At 45.1% G+C, this 15,570-nt stretch overlaps 1 protein-coding gene across 2 annotated transcripts in view; it reads left to right on the top strand.

Moving 5' to 3' along the window:
- The window catches only part of IL17RD (interleukin 17 receptor D), a 75,727-nt gene extending 64,189 nt beyond the window's left edge, over nucleotides 1–11,538 (top strand). For both annotated transcript variants that reach the window (XM_008972057.4, XM_055110971.1), the window contains exons 11-13: nucleotides 142–326; nucleotides 2,969–3,911; nucleotides 5,010–11,538. In XM_008972057.4, coding sequence (XP_008970305.2) covers nucleotides 142–326; nucleotides 2,969–3,911; nucleotides 5,010–5,122 — 1,241 coding nt within the window. In that variant the 3' untranslated portion in view covers nucleotides 5,123–11,538. The remainder of the gene's footprint in view (nucleotides 1–141; nucleotides 327–2,968; nucleotides 3,912–5,009) is intronic.
- The last annotated feature ends 4,032 nt before the right edge of the window (nucleotides 11,539–15,570 follow it).

Below are 15,570 nucleotides of genomic sequence, written 5' to 3'. Positions count from 1 at the left end.
AGAGGGGGCTGATGGAGTTGGGGAATGGGACTGCTCTAGGTAGACGTGTTCTTTCTTGAAGATAGCACTGGGTTTCAATTCTTAGGGAATAGAACAAAGCGTTGCTTGCAAGTATCAACCTTATCTTCTTTTCCAATTTAGAAAATATATATTCACATTTAGATGAAGAGAGCTCTGAGTCTTCCACATACACTGCAGCACTCCCGAGAGAGAGGCTCCGGCCGCGGCCGAAGGTCTTTCTCTGCTATTCCAGTAAAGATGGCCAGAATCACATGAATGTCGTCCAGTGTTTCGCCTACTTCCTCCAGGACTTCTGTGGCTGTGAGGTGTGGAATCTAAAGTTCCTTCTCCTACCCTGGCCAGGACACTTGCCCTGTACTCTCTCCCCGCTGCCTTCTCCTCTCTTCTGGGCCTCCTGTGGTGACACCTGCCCTTGACTAGTGCCACAGCTTTCAAACTGGGGATAGTCTCGCACTCTTTTTTCAGTCTGTCTTACCCATCACCAGCACTAAATATTTCATAATACTTAGTTCTAACTCTGACAAACTCCTGCTCTAAAGCTTTGAGTGGCACCCACCTGGTAGGAAGTTTTGTAAGCATTAAGAAGACCAGTAGCTTCCATGGAAACATGCAATTGGAGTTGAGGGGTGTCACTCATGACATCCTAGTGAGCATGTTCAGGACAGAAGCCCCACTTGGAGAGTCAAAGAGAGAGTGGCAAGTAAAGCAGTGAGTTCGCACAATTGTTTGGAGGAGTTCTGCTGAGAAGGGGAATGAAGGACGGGGCTGCCATTAGAGGGGATCTTGAGGTCCAGGGAGAATGGATAAACGAAGGGCTCTGTGAAGCTGTTTGACCATTGACTGGTGGAATCATAGACAGGGAGAAACTCATGATGCAGGAGACGGCACTGGCCAGAGAGAACAGGGAGGTAGGAAGGGAGCACTCCCAGAAAACAATATTTTGTCAAGCACTGAAATGATCTGCTCTGGTTTCTTAGCTGTTCTCTTGAGTTATTAATATGTTATTAATATGCTTTTCTATAATGTCAGAATGTACATTTTTAGAGTGAAGTCTGAAACTCTCATGCAAGACATACCCTGTTTCTTGAAAATGCAAGAACTGTACAATAACTGTGTGATTGGAAGTTGTTTTTGCTTTGAAACTGCCCATTGGCATGTTTTTCAGAATCTCTCCATGTGGTGAGGCTGCCCCCTAGTGTCAACATAACACTACGCTAGCCTAGTTTCCCTCTGCATGAAAGCGTGAGGTTGGTGGATCAGCACGTGCTGAAAAATAACTGCACTCTAGCCAATGGCACACAGTTTTCAGATACCACGGGCAACCAAGTTTGCTTTACTTCACAAGTATTTAGCCTCTGGGGAAAACGCTCTTCCAGTTATTAGTGTAATAGTTACTGTAGAAAATTTGGAACTAGAAAAGGATGATAAATAAAACATTGTCTGGAATCCCAAACTGATTAAGGAAAATCTTAGAAAGAGGAACTCATATTTCATGTGTGGTTTATTTCCTTCCAGTCTTTTTCCATATAGGTGAACTCACACGTACAGTTTTGCCTTTGGGGCTGATTGAAATGATTTTTTGCAGTCTCTTAATAATTTTTTACACTATTAGTAGTTATATGTCAACTGCAATTTTAAATAGCTACATGATCCTCCATATTGATTTGCCATAACTGAGTTAATACAAATATTAAGCATCTCAGTGGTTCAATATTGTCCCATTTGTGATGATTTCCCAAGAAAGATGCCTGGAAATGGAATTGCTGGGTCAAAGATAGAAACATTTAAAAAATGCTTGGTATATACTCCCACTGAGCTTTTAGCATGTGTAATGTTAGCAAGAATTAAGGAAAGTATAAGACAATTCAGGGTTATTTTCAGCAAGTGGATGGATGTTGGGGCTTTTTCCCCATTGGTAACATCTTAGAGCAGAAGAGGAGAACAAAGTCGTTTCAGAATGCACTTCCCTATAAGATAGTGTGGCTGCTGTGTTTCGTCATAGCCATTGGGAATTAATAACTACAGAAGGAAAGACACCAACACAATAACCAAGAGATGTTTCCGGTAGAATTAGGTAAAAGTGGTCTGAGAAGGTGAAGTCCTCTAAGGGGCCACACATGTCTGATTTTTCTCTCCTTTGTCAGCCACGCCCACAGTCTCCCTACCAGACCGCCTTTGGGGGTAAAGCTTTGTCAATTACCAGCCTTGTAGAGATGTAGCCTTGTATACCTGTGTGAAGCTATAGAGGAAGGTGCTAGCCAGTCCTGAGTGAGTTACTCAGAATGACCATGTTAATGCAGTTCACTAGCCTCCTCTCCAGCCATGGACCAACTAGTAAACAACATAGGTGAGCCTGAGGCTATGAGAGTGTCGAGATAGTTCCCCTTTGTCAGTCACTGTCTGGATGTGAGTCACCTATAATTGTGGGTGACTGGCATCCAGGCCTGAGCCCCATCTCCCAGCTCACTTTGGAGTCACTCATCCACATCCTCCTCTCAGAGCCTGCCAGCCTTCTCTCCAGAATCTGCCCCTCCAATCTAGGCACCTCACTCACCAGATCAACCAACCTCAGTTTCTCTGTCCTGTGCTCTCTACCACCTGTTGCTTCCTTGAGGATATCCTATCTATGTAGGGTGTGACTTGGGCAAGGTGCCAAAAGCACTGCGCTTCTGTCCCCTCACTTGTAGGGCAGGAGTGGTAATGACTCCATGTGATACAAAAATGGATGGATGGCAAGTTTTTGCAGAGGGACTAGGGTGTGACCATCACCCACGGAACTTTAGCTGTTCCTTGGTATGGTGTAACCTGGAGCCTGCACATAGCTGTGCTAATAAGGGTTAAGGGGCAGATGAGATGGCCTCCTTCTGACATTTCCCTTCCTGTTACTCACTTCCCGAGCCTCTTCCCGAGCCTTCTGTATGGGTGAGGTGCCTTGTTCTCTTTCCAGGTGGCTCTGGACCTGTGGGAAGACTTCAGCCTCTGTAGAGAAGGGCAGAGAGAATGGGTCATCCAGAAGATCCACGAGTCCCAGTTCATCATTGTGGTTTGTTCCAAAGGTATGAAGTACTTTGTGGACAAGAAGAACTACAAACACAAAGGAGGTGGCCGAGGCTCGGGGAAAGGAGAGCTCTTCCTGGTGGCGGTGTCAGCCATTGCCGAAAAGCTCCGCCAGGCCAAGCAGAGTTCGTCCGCGGCGCTCAGCAAGTTTATCGCCGTCTACTTTGATTATTCCTGCGAGGGAGACGTCCCCGGTATCCTAGACCTGAGTACCAAGTACAAACTCATGGACAATCTTCCCCAGCTCTGTTCCCACCTGCACTCCCGAGACCACGGCCTCCAGGAGCCGGGGCAGCACACGGGACAGGGCAGCAGAAGAAACTACTTCCGGAGCAAGTCAGGCCGGTCCCTATACGTCGCCATTTGCAACATGCACCAGTTTATTGACGAGGAGCCCGACTGGTTCGAAAAGCAGTTCGTTCCCTTCCATCCTCCTCCACTGCGCTACCGGGAGCCAGTCTTGGAGAAATTTGATTCGGGCTTGGTTTTAAATGATGTCATGTGCAAACCAGGGCCTGAGAGTGACTTCTGCCTAAAGGTAGAGGCGGCTGTTCTTGGGGCAACCGGACCAGCCGACTCCCAGCACGAGAGTCAGCATGGGGGCCTGGACCAAGACGCGGAGGCCCGGCCTGCCCTTGACGGTAGCGCCGCCCTGCAACCCCTGCTGCACACGGTGAAAGCCGGCAGCCCCTCGGACATGCCGCGGGACTCAGGCATCTATGACTCGTCTGTGCCCTCATCCGAGCTGTCTCTGCCACTGATGGAAGGACTCTCGACGGACCAGACAGAAACGTCTTCCCTGACGGAGAGCGTGTCCTCCTCTTCAGGCCTGGGTAAGGTGCCTTTGGGGCCGGGTCCTAACAGGCCGCAGCCTTTGACCATGCTTCCGAAATCAGTCAAAGCGTTTTTCCACTTTTGGTGCCAACTTATTGGGCAATGAAACCTGATGAGAACACAGCTCGTTTGGTAGTCTTGATTTATACCAGGTGATGGGAGTACTCACATGTTTGAGTTGCAGAAATACTAATGCTAAATTATAGTGAGCTGCCCAGACCCTGCAAGGGATGTTGTGCCACATACAGACTATGCACTGTTTCACTTTTCTAAACTCCAAAAACATCAGACACGAAAACACATTGGGCCCCAAGGGTCTTGGGTAACAGTTTGTGGATGCGTCTTTTTTAGACCTGTAATGTTCACACACCCCCCCCCACCCCCCACATTGTCTTTAAAGCTACATTCATTGAGTCTGGGATTCATGGGTACAGTATTCTTTCTGTCCTTCAGCATAGGGTCCCAGGTATGAGGGCTCTCTAGGAAGGCCTCCTTCCGCAGGGAGCATCAGGTAGATGCCATCTCAGGCTGTCCCTTACCATGTCTGTAACTAGTTGGAGTCATGCATACAAACCCTTGACTTTTTTTTTTTTTTTTTGAGATGGAGTCTCACCCTGTTGCCCAGGCTGCAGTGGCATGATCTCAGCTCACTGCAACCTCTGCCTCCTGGGTTCAAGCGATTCTTCTGCCCAGCCTCCCAAATAGCTGGGATTACAAGCATGCGCCACCATGCCCAGCTAAATTTTTGTATCTTTAGTAGAGATGGGGTTTCACCATGTTGGCCAGGCTGGTCTCAAACTCCTGACCTCAAGTGATCCCTCAACCTCGGCCTCCCAAAGTGCTGGGATTACAGGCGCGAGCCACTGCGCCCGGCCTAAACCCTTGACTTTTAAGAAAGATCTCTTCCTTCCTCAACTAAGGGAACTAGAACCTGTTAGGAGGATGAGAGTGCCCCATCTTGAGTTGGTTGGGATTCTTGCCTCGTTTATACAGAGCCCATAGTCCAAACCCAGATCCAGTCACATTCTGCCATGAGCACCTGCCCAGCCCAGTGAAATGCAATGACAGTGTGACTCTGTACTTTCTTCTCTCCTTAGGTGAGGAGGAACCTCCTGCCCTTCCTTCCAAGCTCCTCTCTTCTGGGTCATGCAAAGCAGATCTTGGTTGCCGCAGCTACACTGATGAACTCCACGCGGTCGCCCCTTTGTAACAAAACGAAAGAGTCTAAGCATTGCCACTTTAGCTGCTGCCTCCCTCTGATTCCCCAGCTCATCTCCCTGGTTGCATGGCCCACTTGGAGCTGAGGTCTCATACAAGGATATTTGGAGTGAAATGCTGGCCAGTACTTGTTCTCCCTTGCCCCAACCCTTTACCGGATATCTTGACAAATTCTCCAATTTTCTAAAATGATATGGAGCTCTGAAAGGCATGTCCATAAGGTCTGACAACAGCTTGCCAAATTTGGTTAGTCCTTGGATCAGAGCCTGTTGTGGGAGGTAGGGAGGAAATATGTAAGAAAAACAGGAAGATACCTGCACTAATCATTCAGACTTCATTGAGCTCTGCAAACTTTGCCTGTTTGCTATTGGCTACCTTGATTTGAAATGCTTTGTGAAAAAAGGCACTTTTAACATCATAGCCACAGAAATCAAGTGCCAGTCTATCTGGAATCCATGTTGTATTGCAGATAATGTTCTCATTTATTTTTGATGTAGAATTTACATTGCCATGGGTGTTAAATAAGCTTTGAGTCAAAAGTCAAGAAAGTGACTGAATATACAGTCACCTTTTATGAAATGAGTCTGTGTGTTACTGGGTAGCATGACTGATTGAGGTGAAGCTCACGGGGCCAGGCTGACCATCTTGACCGTTCCACTTGAGATAGGTTGGTCATCGTGCAGAAGGCCCCAGGACCTCAGCACACACAGCCTCCTCTTGGTCTGAGTAGGCATCATGTGGGGGCCAGATCTGCCTGCTGTTTCCATGGGTTACATTTACTGTGCTGTATCTAGATGTTGGTGTCTGGAAGTTTATTCTTAAGAGACTGCTACCCAGCTGGTCTGTATTATTGGAAGTTGCAGTTCGTGCTTTGGTTGGCCTTCTGGTCTAAAGCTGTGTCCTGAATATTAGGGATCAGAATTCACTGAAATACAGCAGTGTGTGGAGGTGATGGCCAGTTAATCTGCTGAACTGGTTTTGACTAATGACAAACCTCTTTTTAAGATGGTAGAATGGAGGTGATAGTCACAAAAGTAAATGTTCCATTTTTATGAATGACTTTCTACAGAGTTTCTATTTCTAAAGAAAAAACAATTGTTCACATCCCATCTGATGATTAGCATGTGTGTAATGAATGCTGTCTTGGTCTCCCCTGTGGAAACCCTTCTCCCTGTGCCTTAGAGCAGGTGTGTACATCTCTCACTACCTTTCTCATGGGTGCTGTTAGATTTTGGCACCCGTTTTCTCAGCATTCAGCCCAGGGAATGTGGTTTTCACTCCTTCGTCAGATAAGACCAACATGAAGGGGTATGTTGAGAAACATCCTGAGGCAAGGTGGGAGGTGGGATGGGGCAGGACTTTCCCTTCCAAGCACATGCATGGCAGGTGGGGAAAGGGGGGCTTGCACCCCTGCTGGAAAGAAAAGCTTTGTGTATATTTCTGATGCAAATGTCATACTCACTGCTCTGTAAAGGCAGCTGGCAGCTTTTTGGGAAAAGAACGTGCTCGTCTGTTCTCTGGCATCAAGTTTCTTGCAGCTGCTCTGAGGGAGAGACAGTGAGCTGCAAGACTGCCTCCCCATAAAAACAGGCAACTCAGAGAAGAGTCATTTCATGTTGTTCCTATGGAATCCGGAATGAGTGCAGAGCTCCTACCCACACATGACTGCCCCGCCATTTCATCCTAGGCATTCTGTGAAGGAGATTGGTTAGTCCAAACTTGCTAACATACGAAAATTCACTTGGAACATGATGAGAGAGTTCTTATTGAGGCCAAGAGATGTTTCCTGTCCCAGAGGAACCATTAGGAGTCGCTTTTAGGGTATTCAGCTTTGTTCATGAAATAAGGCATCTCTGAGAAAGTGGCCCCAGGGAGAGAATGGAGGACTGGGAGGAGAAGCATTAACTGAGCTCCAAGGGTATGTGGGCAGAGAGCTTGCTATGTGAACTCACTCCTTAAGAAAATGGAAGAGAAAAAGAGAGTGCTAGTTAAAAAATCGGGATGTTTTAGTTTGGATTTAGGGTTTTGATACTTATGTTGAAATACTAATGTTTCTGATCAACAAAATCAAACTCTTAATATACCGAGTAATGAAACCATAGTGTGATTGCCTCAGAATAAATTGAGAAGTCCAACTTCCTAGTTTTGTTTAATTAGTTTCACTTTTTCTACTCTCCCCAGTATGCTAGAAATGGGAATCGTTGCCCTGCAGATTACGGCAAAACATCTGTTTTAAGCAAAGCTGCATTTTTTGACTCAGAAATTGTCCCAGACGGTGGATATAAGATGAAATTCAGAAAAACGTTCTGCCAAGTCACAGGCTTTTAGATATTGTGGAAACAAGAAATGGAAAACAGGATGATCTCCATGAGAGGCCTTGATCCTGAGAGTAAAAGGCTTGTGTAGATAGGTTAGACAATGTCCTCTAGAAAAGAGACCAGGGATAAGTCCAGGTTTCCAGGAAAACCAAGAAGCCTGCGGGTAGCTGAAGGTAGAGTGCTAGTTGTTCATCTTAACTTACCAATGAGCTACAGAAAGGACTTAGCATCTGATGTCATCAGCTTTGCCAGGAGAGTGATCAAGGAGGTTAAAGCTCAGGTAAAGGTGTGCCTTCTCAGAGATTGGCTGCAAGCAACAGAGACCACCTCAACAGAGACCACCTCAACAGACTCAGCCCAGCCATACAAGGTGCCGAAGCTCCTCCAGAGGGCTGTCTTGGGCCTTTGAGGCAATTGATCTCCAGAAAGAATCAGAAGTCATTCCAGTCCAGGCCCAGGTATTCAGATGGTGACCCAGCCAGATAATAGTATCTTGAGCAAATAATAGTATCTTGAGTGCAAATAAGCAGGAAGACTGTCCTTCAAAAAATATGGGGTTACATGATTTTCAGAGCCTTTTTTTCAGAGTTGAGCATCTTTTCTTTTAAAAGAAATAAGGGGCAAGAGGACCAATTTTATTCCTTGAGGAAAAATGACACACCCTTCTCCCAAAAGAAAGAAAACTCTCTGGCCCCCCAACTTCAACACTAATTTGGCTCCCTGAAGAAGAGAGAAAATATTATTTCTGTCTTTATTGAAGAGAAATGGGCAATGCCAATGTGAAGGTTACTAGTCTTTTTTATTTTCTATTGGTGAAGGCTACTACTGCTCTTATTTAGCAGATCTTATACCTTCAGTGGTCACCAGTATAGCAGGTGAGGTATAAGGAAAACAGCGGTGTGATGATAAATGGTAATTAATATACTTTGTCTGTGTCAGCAATAGGGAATGGTGGGGACTGTGGCAAACTGAAGCGCCCCTGTTCCACCCACAGTGGGTAATTTTCCAGTCGACTGTGGCCATGAAGTATTTCCTGATCTTCCCATTTTTCAAGAAAAGCTGACAATCTGGATTTTTATATGAAAAATTCTGATTTTAAAAAATATTGGCAACTATGTTAAAATTCAAGTGAATTTAGACCCAGCAGAAGACATGAATGGACCTGATTTGGTCCACTGACTACCAGTTTGTTAACCTCTGCTTTATAAAATTTGAAGGAAAGGCATTCATGGTAATTACAGATGGTGCCACCAGAAAATGCTCTTGCTAAATGCAGCCAGTAGTTAGATTGCTGCTTTCTCCAGTCTCCCCCGCAAAGAAATTTGACGTGATTCTGAATGCATTGGACATGTCTTGATTGCGTCTTTACATTTCATAGTGTCTTAAAAGAAAGGCAAGCCAGTTGTTAATTTCAGAATCAGATTTATGCTCTCTCAATTTAAAAAATGCTGGGAACAATTTCATTTTTTTTTTTTTGAGATGGAGTCTTGCTCTGTTGCCCAGGCTGGAGTGCAGTGGTGTGATCTCGGCTCACTGCAAGCTCCACCTCCCCGGTTCACGCCATTCTCCTGCCTCAGCCTCCTGAGTAGCTGGGACTACAGGCGCCCACCACCACGCCTGGCTAATTTTTTTGTATTTTTAGTAGAGACGGGGTTTCACTGTGTTAGCCAGGATGATCTCGATCTCCTGACCTCGTGATCCGCTTGCCTCGGCCTCCCAAAGTGCTGGGATTACAGGCGTGAGCCACTGCGCCCGGCCTAACAATTTCATTTAAACTCCACAACCTAAAGGGCTTTGTTTATAGTTTTAGCTCTTGGCATAATAATTTTTTTCAGATGGTGTGCAATTCTGAGCATAGGCCAAGACATGATTAGGAAAGCAGGCATTTGTATAGAGTAAGGCAAGGAACCTCCTAGTGTTCATTAGAGCCAGGTATTTGCATTATCTTCCGTTTTAAGTGGTCTGTGAATTGACTGTGTTTTGGAGGTGTGAAACAGTATACAGAGAAAAGCTTTTCCTGATACTGAGATATCAGTTAGGAGTCCAAATGGGGTGTTGGGTCATCCTTGCCATATCACCTCCTTTCCAGGCTCAGAGTGAAAATAGACAAAAGGAAATCTGACTGCAAGCCAGTGGCTTTGATTCCAGTTTCAGAGTTTAGGGACTAGGAGAGAGTTTAGATTATCTAGCATATTCTCCCCCTGGTGTCAGACAGGGCTGTGCCTGAATTATTCCAGACATATGGCTGTAGATGGTATTCTTTATTTTACAAGAAGGAGATTCTGTAACCTACCCTGCTGATCAGATAGTTCTTTGTATGTCTTAGAGAAATTCAAGCCGGCTTCCTTTTGTTCGGCTTGTAGTGGAGAAAGAACAGCTGGTCACCTTCCATGTATTCGAAAACCACAGTGAAGTCATCCCCCTGGTGTTTTTATTTCAGCGATAAATAATTCCACCCACTTAAACCATTCTTCATGGCTCTTGTTTTCCAGGGGCCTAATAATTTTCACTGCTGTAATGTTTCTCAGCTTCACACTTAGTTTAGTTGCCCAAACAATGTTGGTGCCTTACTCACATTGGTGCCTTGTGAAGACCAGGCTCAGGATGGGGATTATGGGGAAATTCTTGCACACCCAGCTCCTCTTACCACTTAAAAATATAATGGCACTTTTACAAAATGATATGTCACCTATATTCATTGAGAATTATTTGACTACCACATTTTTCCCCTGATGATAGTCATCTATCATAACTTGTGTTTGTTTTCCTCCTGAGATCAAACACTTGGTGCTTATTCCTGATGTATACTCTGAGACCAGCTCTTACCTTCTGAGTGGCAGCTACCCCTCCCTCCCAATTTTAGATCCTATTTTTACACATCTCTATAGATATCACCTTTATTTCATGACTCACAATATTAAATGGTACAGACTTCGGTTTAACCACTGGTGTGGTAACAGCAGTAGTTGCTAAGTACCACCTTCCCATTGCTGTTTGAGGGCTAATTTGCAAAGACATTTGAATCTCCCAGTGAAGATGTCTGGGGAATTTTGGCCAGTTGTCTTCCCTCTTGCCCTTTTGTTCTTTAAAATTCAGCTTGGACCACAGACACCTCCAGGATCTTGTTTATGTTCTGCTCTCAATTGACCAAGCACTGCGTTTTGCACAATCAGAAGTCTCACAAAAGCAAACAGTTATGACTGCATATCTGATGTTTATATCCTATAAAATTTCAGGAAGATTCAGAGGCAATCTTCTATTTGTACATGATGTAGACAAAATTAGCTGCTCCAATTGTTAGACAAAAAATTGCCATTGGATTACACTAATGTGCTCATCTGTTGTTTTAAAAGTTTGGTATCTGGCGGGGCACGGTGGCTCACGCCTGTAATCCCAGCATTTTGGGAGGCCAAGGTGGGCGGATCACCTGAGGTCCAGAGTTCAAGACCAGCCTGACCAACATGGTGAAACCCTCTCTCTACTAAAAATACAAAATTAATCAGGTGTGGTTGTGTGTGCCTGTAATCCCAGCTACTCGAGAGGCTGAGGCAGGAGAATCGCTTGAATCCGGGAGGCAGAGGTTGCAGTGAGCTGAGATCACGCCATTGCACTCTAGCCTGGGCAACAAGAGCGAAACTCCGTCTCAACAACAACAACAAAAAGTTTGGTATGTTTCTCTCAAGAAAAAAGCATGGTGAGTCCAGACAGCAGCAAAAGCTTTTGTGAAAACCAATTGTGTTCATCTAGATAGTAAGTAACTCCTATTTTTACTGTTAATTTTTTAAAAGAGAATTTTTCCCTGTGGAAACTCCCTGTTAGTACGTCCTAGGGGAGAAAGCCTGTGGAATATGGTGGTTATTGATGGCGTTGCCTTTGTTTCATCTTTGAGTTTGCCTTTTGTGGGATCTAGTGGGATAATGAGCACTGACAGAACTCTTAACAGTGTGCTGTATTTTTGACATTGAAAATGTTAATGACTTGATTTGTACATAACTCTGTAAATAGGTGAAAGTAGATCACAGCTGACATTTACAGAATGTTTTTGTACCTTAGAATTTCTGCATTAAATAAAATGTTTTGTTTTAAGGTTGTAGTGGCTCATTTTTCAGCACATCTTTCTTGTTTCCTGACTGTCTGGGGTTCCCAGCCCAGTTTTCAGAGGGCTCTGCCTCAGGACGAGGAGGCCAGGGGTGGCCAGTCTTCCTTGCCCTTTAGAGAACAGGACCCTGCTGCCCTAGACCTTCAGCTCGGCTCCACAGGCAATCATTCGCCCATTACCCGTGTGGCATCAGGAGGCTTCCCTGCTGCAACAGGGTTACTTATGTCAGAAAGAAATTTGACTTCTCAGAACAAATGGACTTTCTTTTTAGAAATTTGAAAAAAGCCACTGAGATTTGGGGGCTGCACACAAATTTTTTTTGTCACTCAGAAAAAGAGATGCCTGCTCAGTCTTCCATGGACATTCTCCCCTCCTGTGACCCCCATGCTCTGTGAGTTAACTTCTTGGTGTCCATCACCTTCAGGGTCAGGTCCCAGCTCTGCTGAAATTTTTTTTTTTTTTTAAAGAGGTAGGCTCTCCCTAATTTGCCCAGGCTGCTCTTCAGCTCCAGAGCTCAGGCGATCCTCCCGTCTCAGTCTCCCAAAGTGCTGGGATTACAGGTGTGAGCCACTACGCCTGGCCTCTGCTACTGTTGCTGTGCCCCAGTGACTGTCAGACTCTGCCCCTCAGCCTCTCACCCGTAAAGAGGTCCTACTTTAGAGGGCAGTGAATTAAACTGCATGGTGAATGTAAAGTGCCACCTGTGCATTCCTGGCTCATAGTCCATGCTCAGTAAATGACAGTGTCCACAGGAGAACAGTGAGGGTTAACAAATAGCAAGGACATAGAATACAAGCTTTTGACCATTGCTCGAGCAGGATATAGTCTAAGTTTGGGGTCTTGGGACCATAATAGATTTTAAAAACTGGATCTTCCTTATTTACTTGTTCCTTCTCATACTTCACCGGGATGTTAATGTGCTCAGGCCTACAACCTACTCTGTTTGGGGAACCCAAGGAAAACAGAAGGAGTGGTAAAAAATAAAACCCCCTCAAAGAAAACAGCTCTGAGGGAAGCATTGTTGTTTCTGAGAGGAGGAAATTCTCACACATTCTTGCCTCCTGACCTTCGCATATCCTTCATTTCTCCTGGGTAGAGTCACCCAGGAGGCTCCTTGTCATTTCTCCCATTGATTTCCTTTTCCCCCACACTCTGTCAATTCTTCTTAGTTCCAGGAGTGCTAAGTGCTTTACACGCATCATCTCATTCATCTTCACGGCTGCTCTGGGAGGTGGCCAATCGTACTGTTCCCATTATACAGATGAGGAAACTGAGGCTCAGAGAGGCTATAACTGACTTGTGATCCCATAGCTGGCTGGTGGCAGAGCCAGGATAGGAGCTGAGGCAAACCCTACCTAGACTGCTCAGGTATCCCCTTGGTAAAGGTCAAGCCAGCCAGGTAGGGATGGACTCAAAAATGTGTGGTCAAAGGCAATAGAGAGCTTTCCCATAAAATGAGTGGCAGAGAGGAAGTGATGATTGCCAACCTCTGAATGTCAGTAGGGCTGGTTCCTGCTCTTAGTGCTCTTCATGTTTTTTCTCACCATGACCCCCTATGGAGGGTACTATCAGCAGCCTCAATTTTGAGATTCTGATGTCTAGAAATTCTATAGCTTTGCCAAGGGCACAAACAAGGAATTGGCAGCACTGAAGTTGAAGTCTCTGATTGAAGCATCACCACTCCTGATCAATAGGCTGCTCTGTCCCTCAGTAACAATTTAAGCGGAAGGAAGAATCTTGAGTGACTTGGTTCCTTTCTCTTGCAAATTCTGAGTGTAAATCTGGTTCAGAGTTGAAGCAAATGGATCTCGTTAGGCAGATACTGCAATACATGAATTTCTCTTTCCTTTTCTTTCATTGAAATAAAAGTTACAGCTGGGCTTGGCGGTGCGCACCTATAGACTCACCTACTTAGCAGGCTGAGGCCTCAAAAAATACAAATAGTTCAGGCATGGTGACTTACACCTGTAATCTCAGCACTTTGGGAGGCCAAGACAGGAGAATCACTTCAGACCAGAAGTCTAAGACCAGCCTGGGCAACATAGCAAGACCCCATCTTTACAAAAAAACTTTAAAGATTAGCTGGGCATGGTGGTGTGTGCTAGTAGTCCTAGGTATTCAGGAGGCTGAGGTGAAAGGATCACTTGAGCCCAGGAGTTTGAGGCTGCAGTGAACTATATGATCACACCACTTCACTGCAGCCTGGGCAACAGAGCAAGATCCTGTCTCAAAAATTTTTAAGTTAAAATTAAAAAGTTAAAAAAGAAAAAAAAAACATTGCAGCTAGTACTTTCTATTAATGTTCTCTTGGGACAGCATGAGAAGCCCTCATTTTTACCATGATATTAGAAAGCTGTCTGTTTTTACAGCTTCCTAGGGTTCTTGCAGTCCCCAACATCTGTGGGGCCCTGCCACTGGCTTTGCTTTGTTTTAGAAATACCAGCATTAGAGGAGCAAAGACCAGCTTCCTCTTACAGGCTCTAATTACAAAAAAAAAAAAATTGTTGCTTTAGTTGAATAAGAACTACAGGTGATAAGCTAAGCAGGTGGAGGAGGGAGGAGACATAAAATCTATCTTCGCAGTCCTGGGCACAGTGGGTCCCCAATAAATGTGTTTCCCACTGCTCCCTCAGCATATTCTGTCCTCACTGTCCACAAGGAATGAAATCATAAGAGGCCCAAGAATAGGATAAGTTAGAGGATGCAATGAAGGGGAGAGATGGACACAAACACGGCATAAGAACTTTTGCAATGAGAAAATTCAAATGGGGCCCTTGGGATTAAAGAAAAGAAATGCAAGATCAGTGAGCTTGGCTCCCTGGCCTCTTTCTGGAAGGGACCTTGCACCATCTTTCACATTTATACATGCTACAACTGCCTTAACAGGGTTAATTCCAAAGTGTGTGCTGGGAAACAGACATAGTGATGGACATGGTACACAGTACTCCTGCCCTCCTGACTCCACCTCTTCCTATGTATAGAGTTGAGGGCAAGTCATCTAAATGTTCTGAAACTCAGTTTCTTCATCTGTAAGATGGGCCTAATACCCACCACAAAGGGTTATTGTGAGGATTAAATGAGATGGAGTATATAAAGTACCCAAGGCTGTGCTCAGCAAATGCCAGGTACTTGGTGAACAGTAGCTATTAATTATATAATGGAAGAGCAGGTCTTGGGCTTTTTGGGGGCCATATCGGGATGGGTGGGAGACAGTTCCATGCCCACAAGGAACTTTAGGCCAAGTGCTTTGTCAGGTGATAAGTTATATCATTTCTATCCCCTAAAAGAAAAGGGTGGGTCCATGCCTGGCTGTTGCAGAGGTGAGGGTTGAAGAGGAACTTAATTTGGCAAAATTAAGACATTAGCTCTGGGGTTCCCAATAGCTGACCACACATAGCCTGTAACAGTTGACTGTGCACCTTGAGATCTGCTGATGTTCCATTCCCCAGACTCCTTTTTTCCTGGTTGCCATTTAATCCTGATAGAGATACATTTTTCTGGACTTGCTGCTGTAAGGTCTCTGTGCCAGGCAGATGACCACTCTCCACTCTGAATGTGAACAAAGGCAGGGGTTGTTTCTCAAACCATCAGCACAAGGTCAGGGCAATTTCCCAAGTTTTAGAAATTAGTGGAGGGAGGTGGGAGGAGATCAAATAACAGTCTTCCAGAATGAGATGGCTCTGCCTTGTCTTTTTCACTCTTGCTGGTCAGAGACATTCTGGGGAGTGGGCAGACATCAGCCTCAAAACAAACCATAGACTTTTCCTAACAGGTTGGGCAAGGCCAGGCCAGAGGAAACTTGTAGAAAAGAAAGGCAGGAGCATGCCTGGCAGCTGAATGCAAATACAGTCAGGTCCTGCCTTTGGTTCTGTATCTCTGGAGGTAGATATGCTTCAGTATCTTGCACACCTGTGTATAATTGTGTGTTATTATTCATGAGATGAAAATTAGCATTGTGATTAAAGTTGAGGCAGGCTTTGGTCTGAGGCATCTTGAACTTAGATCTCAGTTTGCCATTTTCTG

This window comes from Pan paniscus, chromosome 2 (genome assembly GCF_029289425.2).
Source record: "Pan paniscus chromosome 2, NHGRI_mPanPan1-v2.0_pri, whole genome shotgun sequence".
Taxonomy (NCBI): domain Eukaryota; kingdom Metazoa; phylum Chordata; class Mammalia; order Primates; family Hominidae; genus Pan; species Pan paniscus.
Note: the sequence above shows the minus strand (reverse complement) of the source record. Positions and strands in the feature narration are given on the sequence as shown.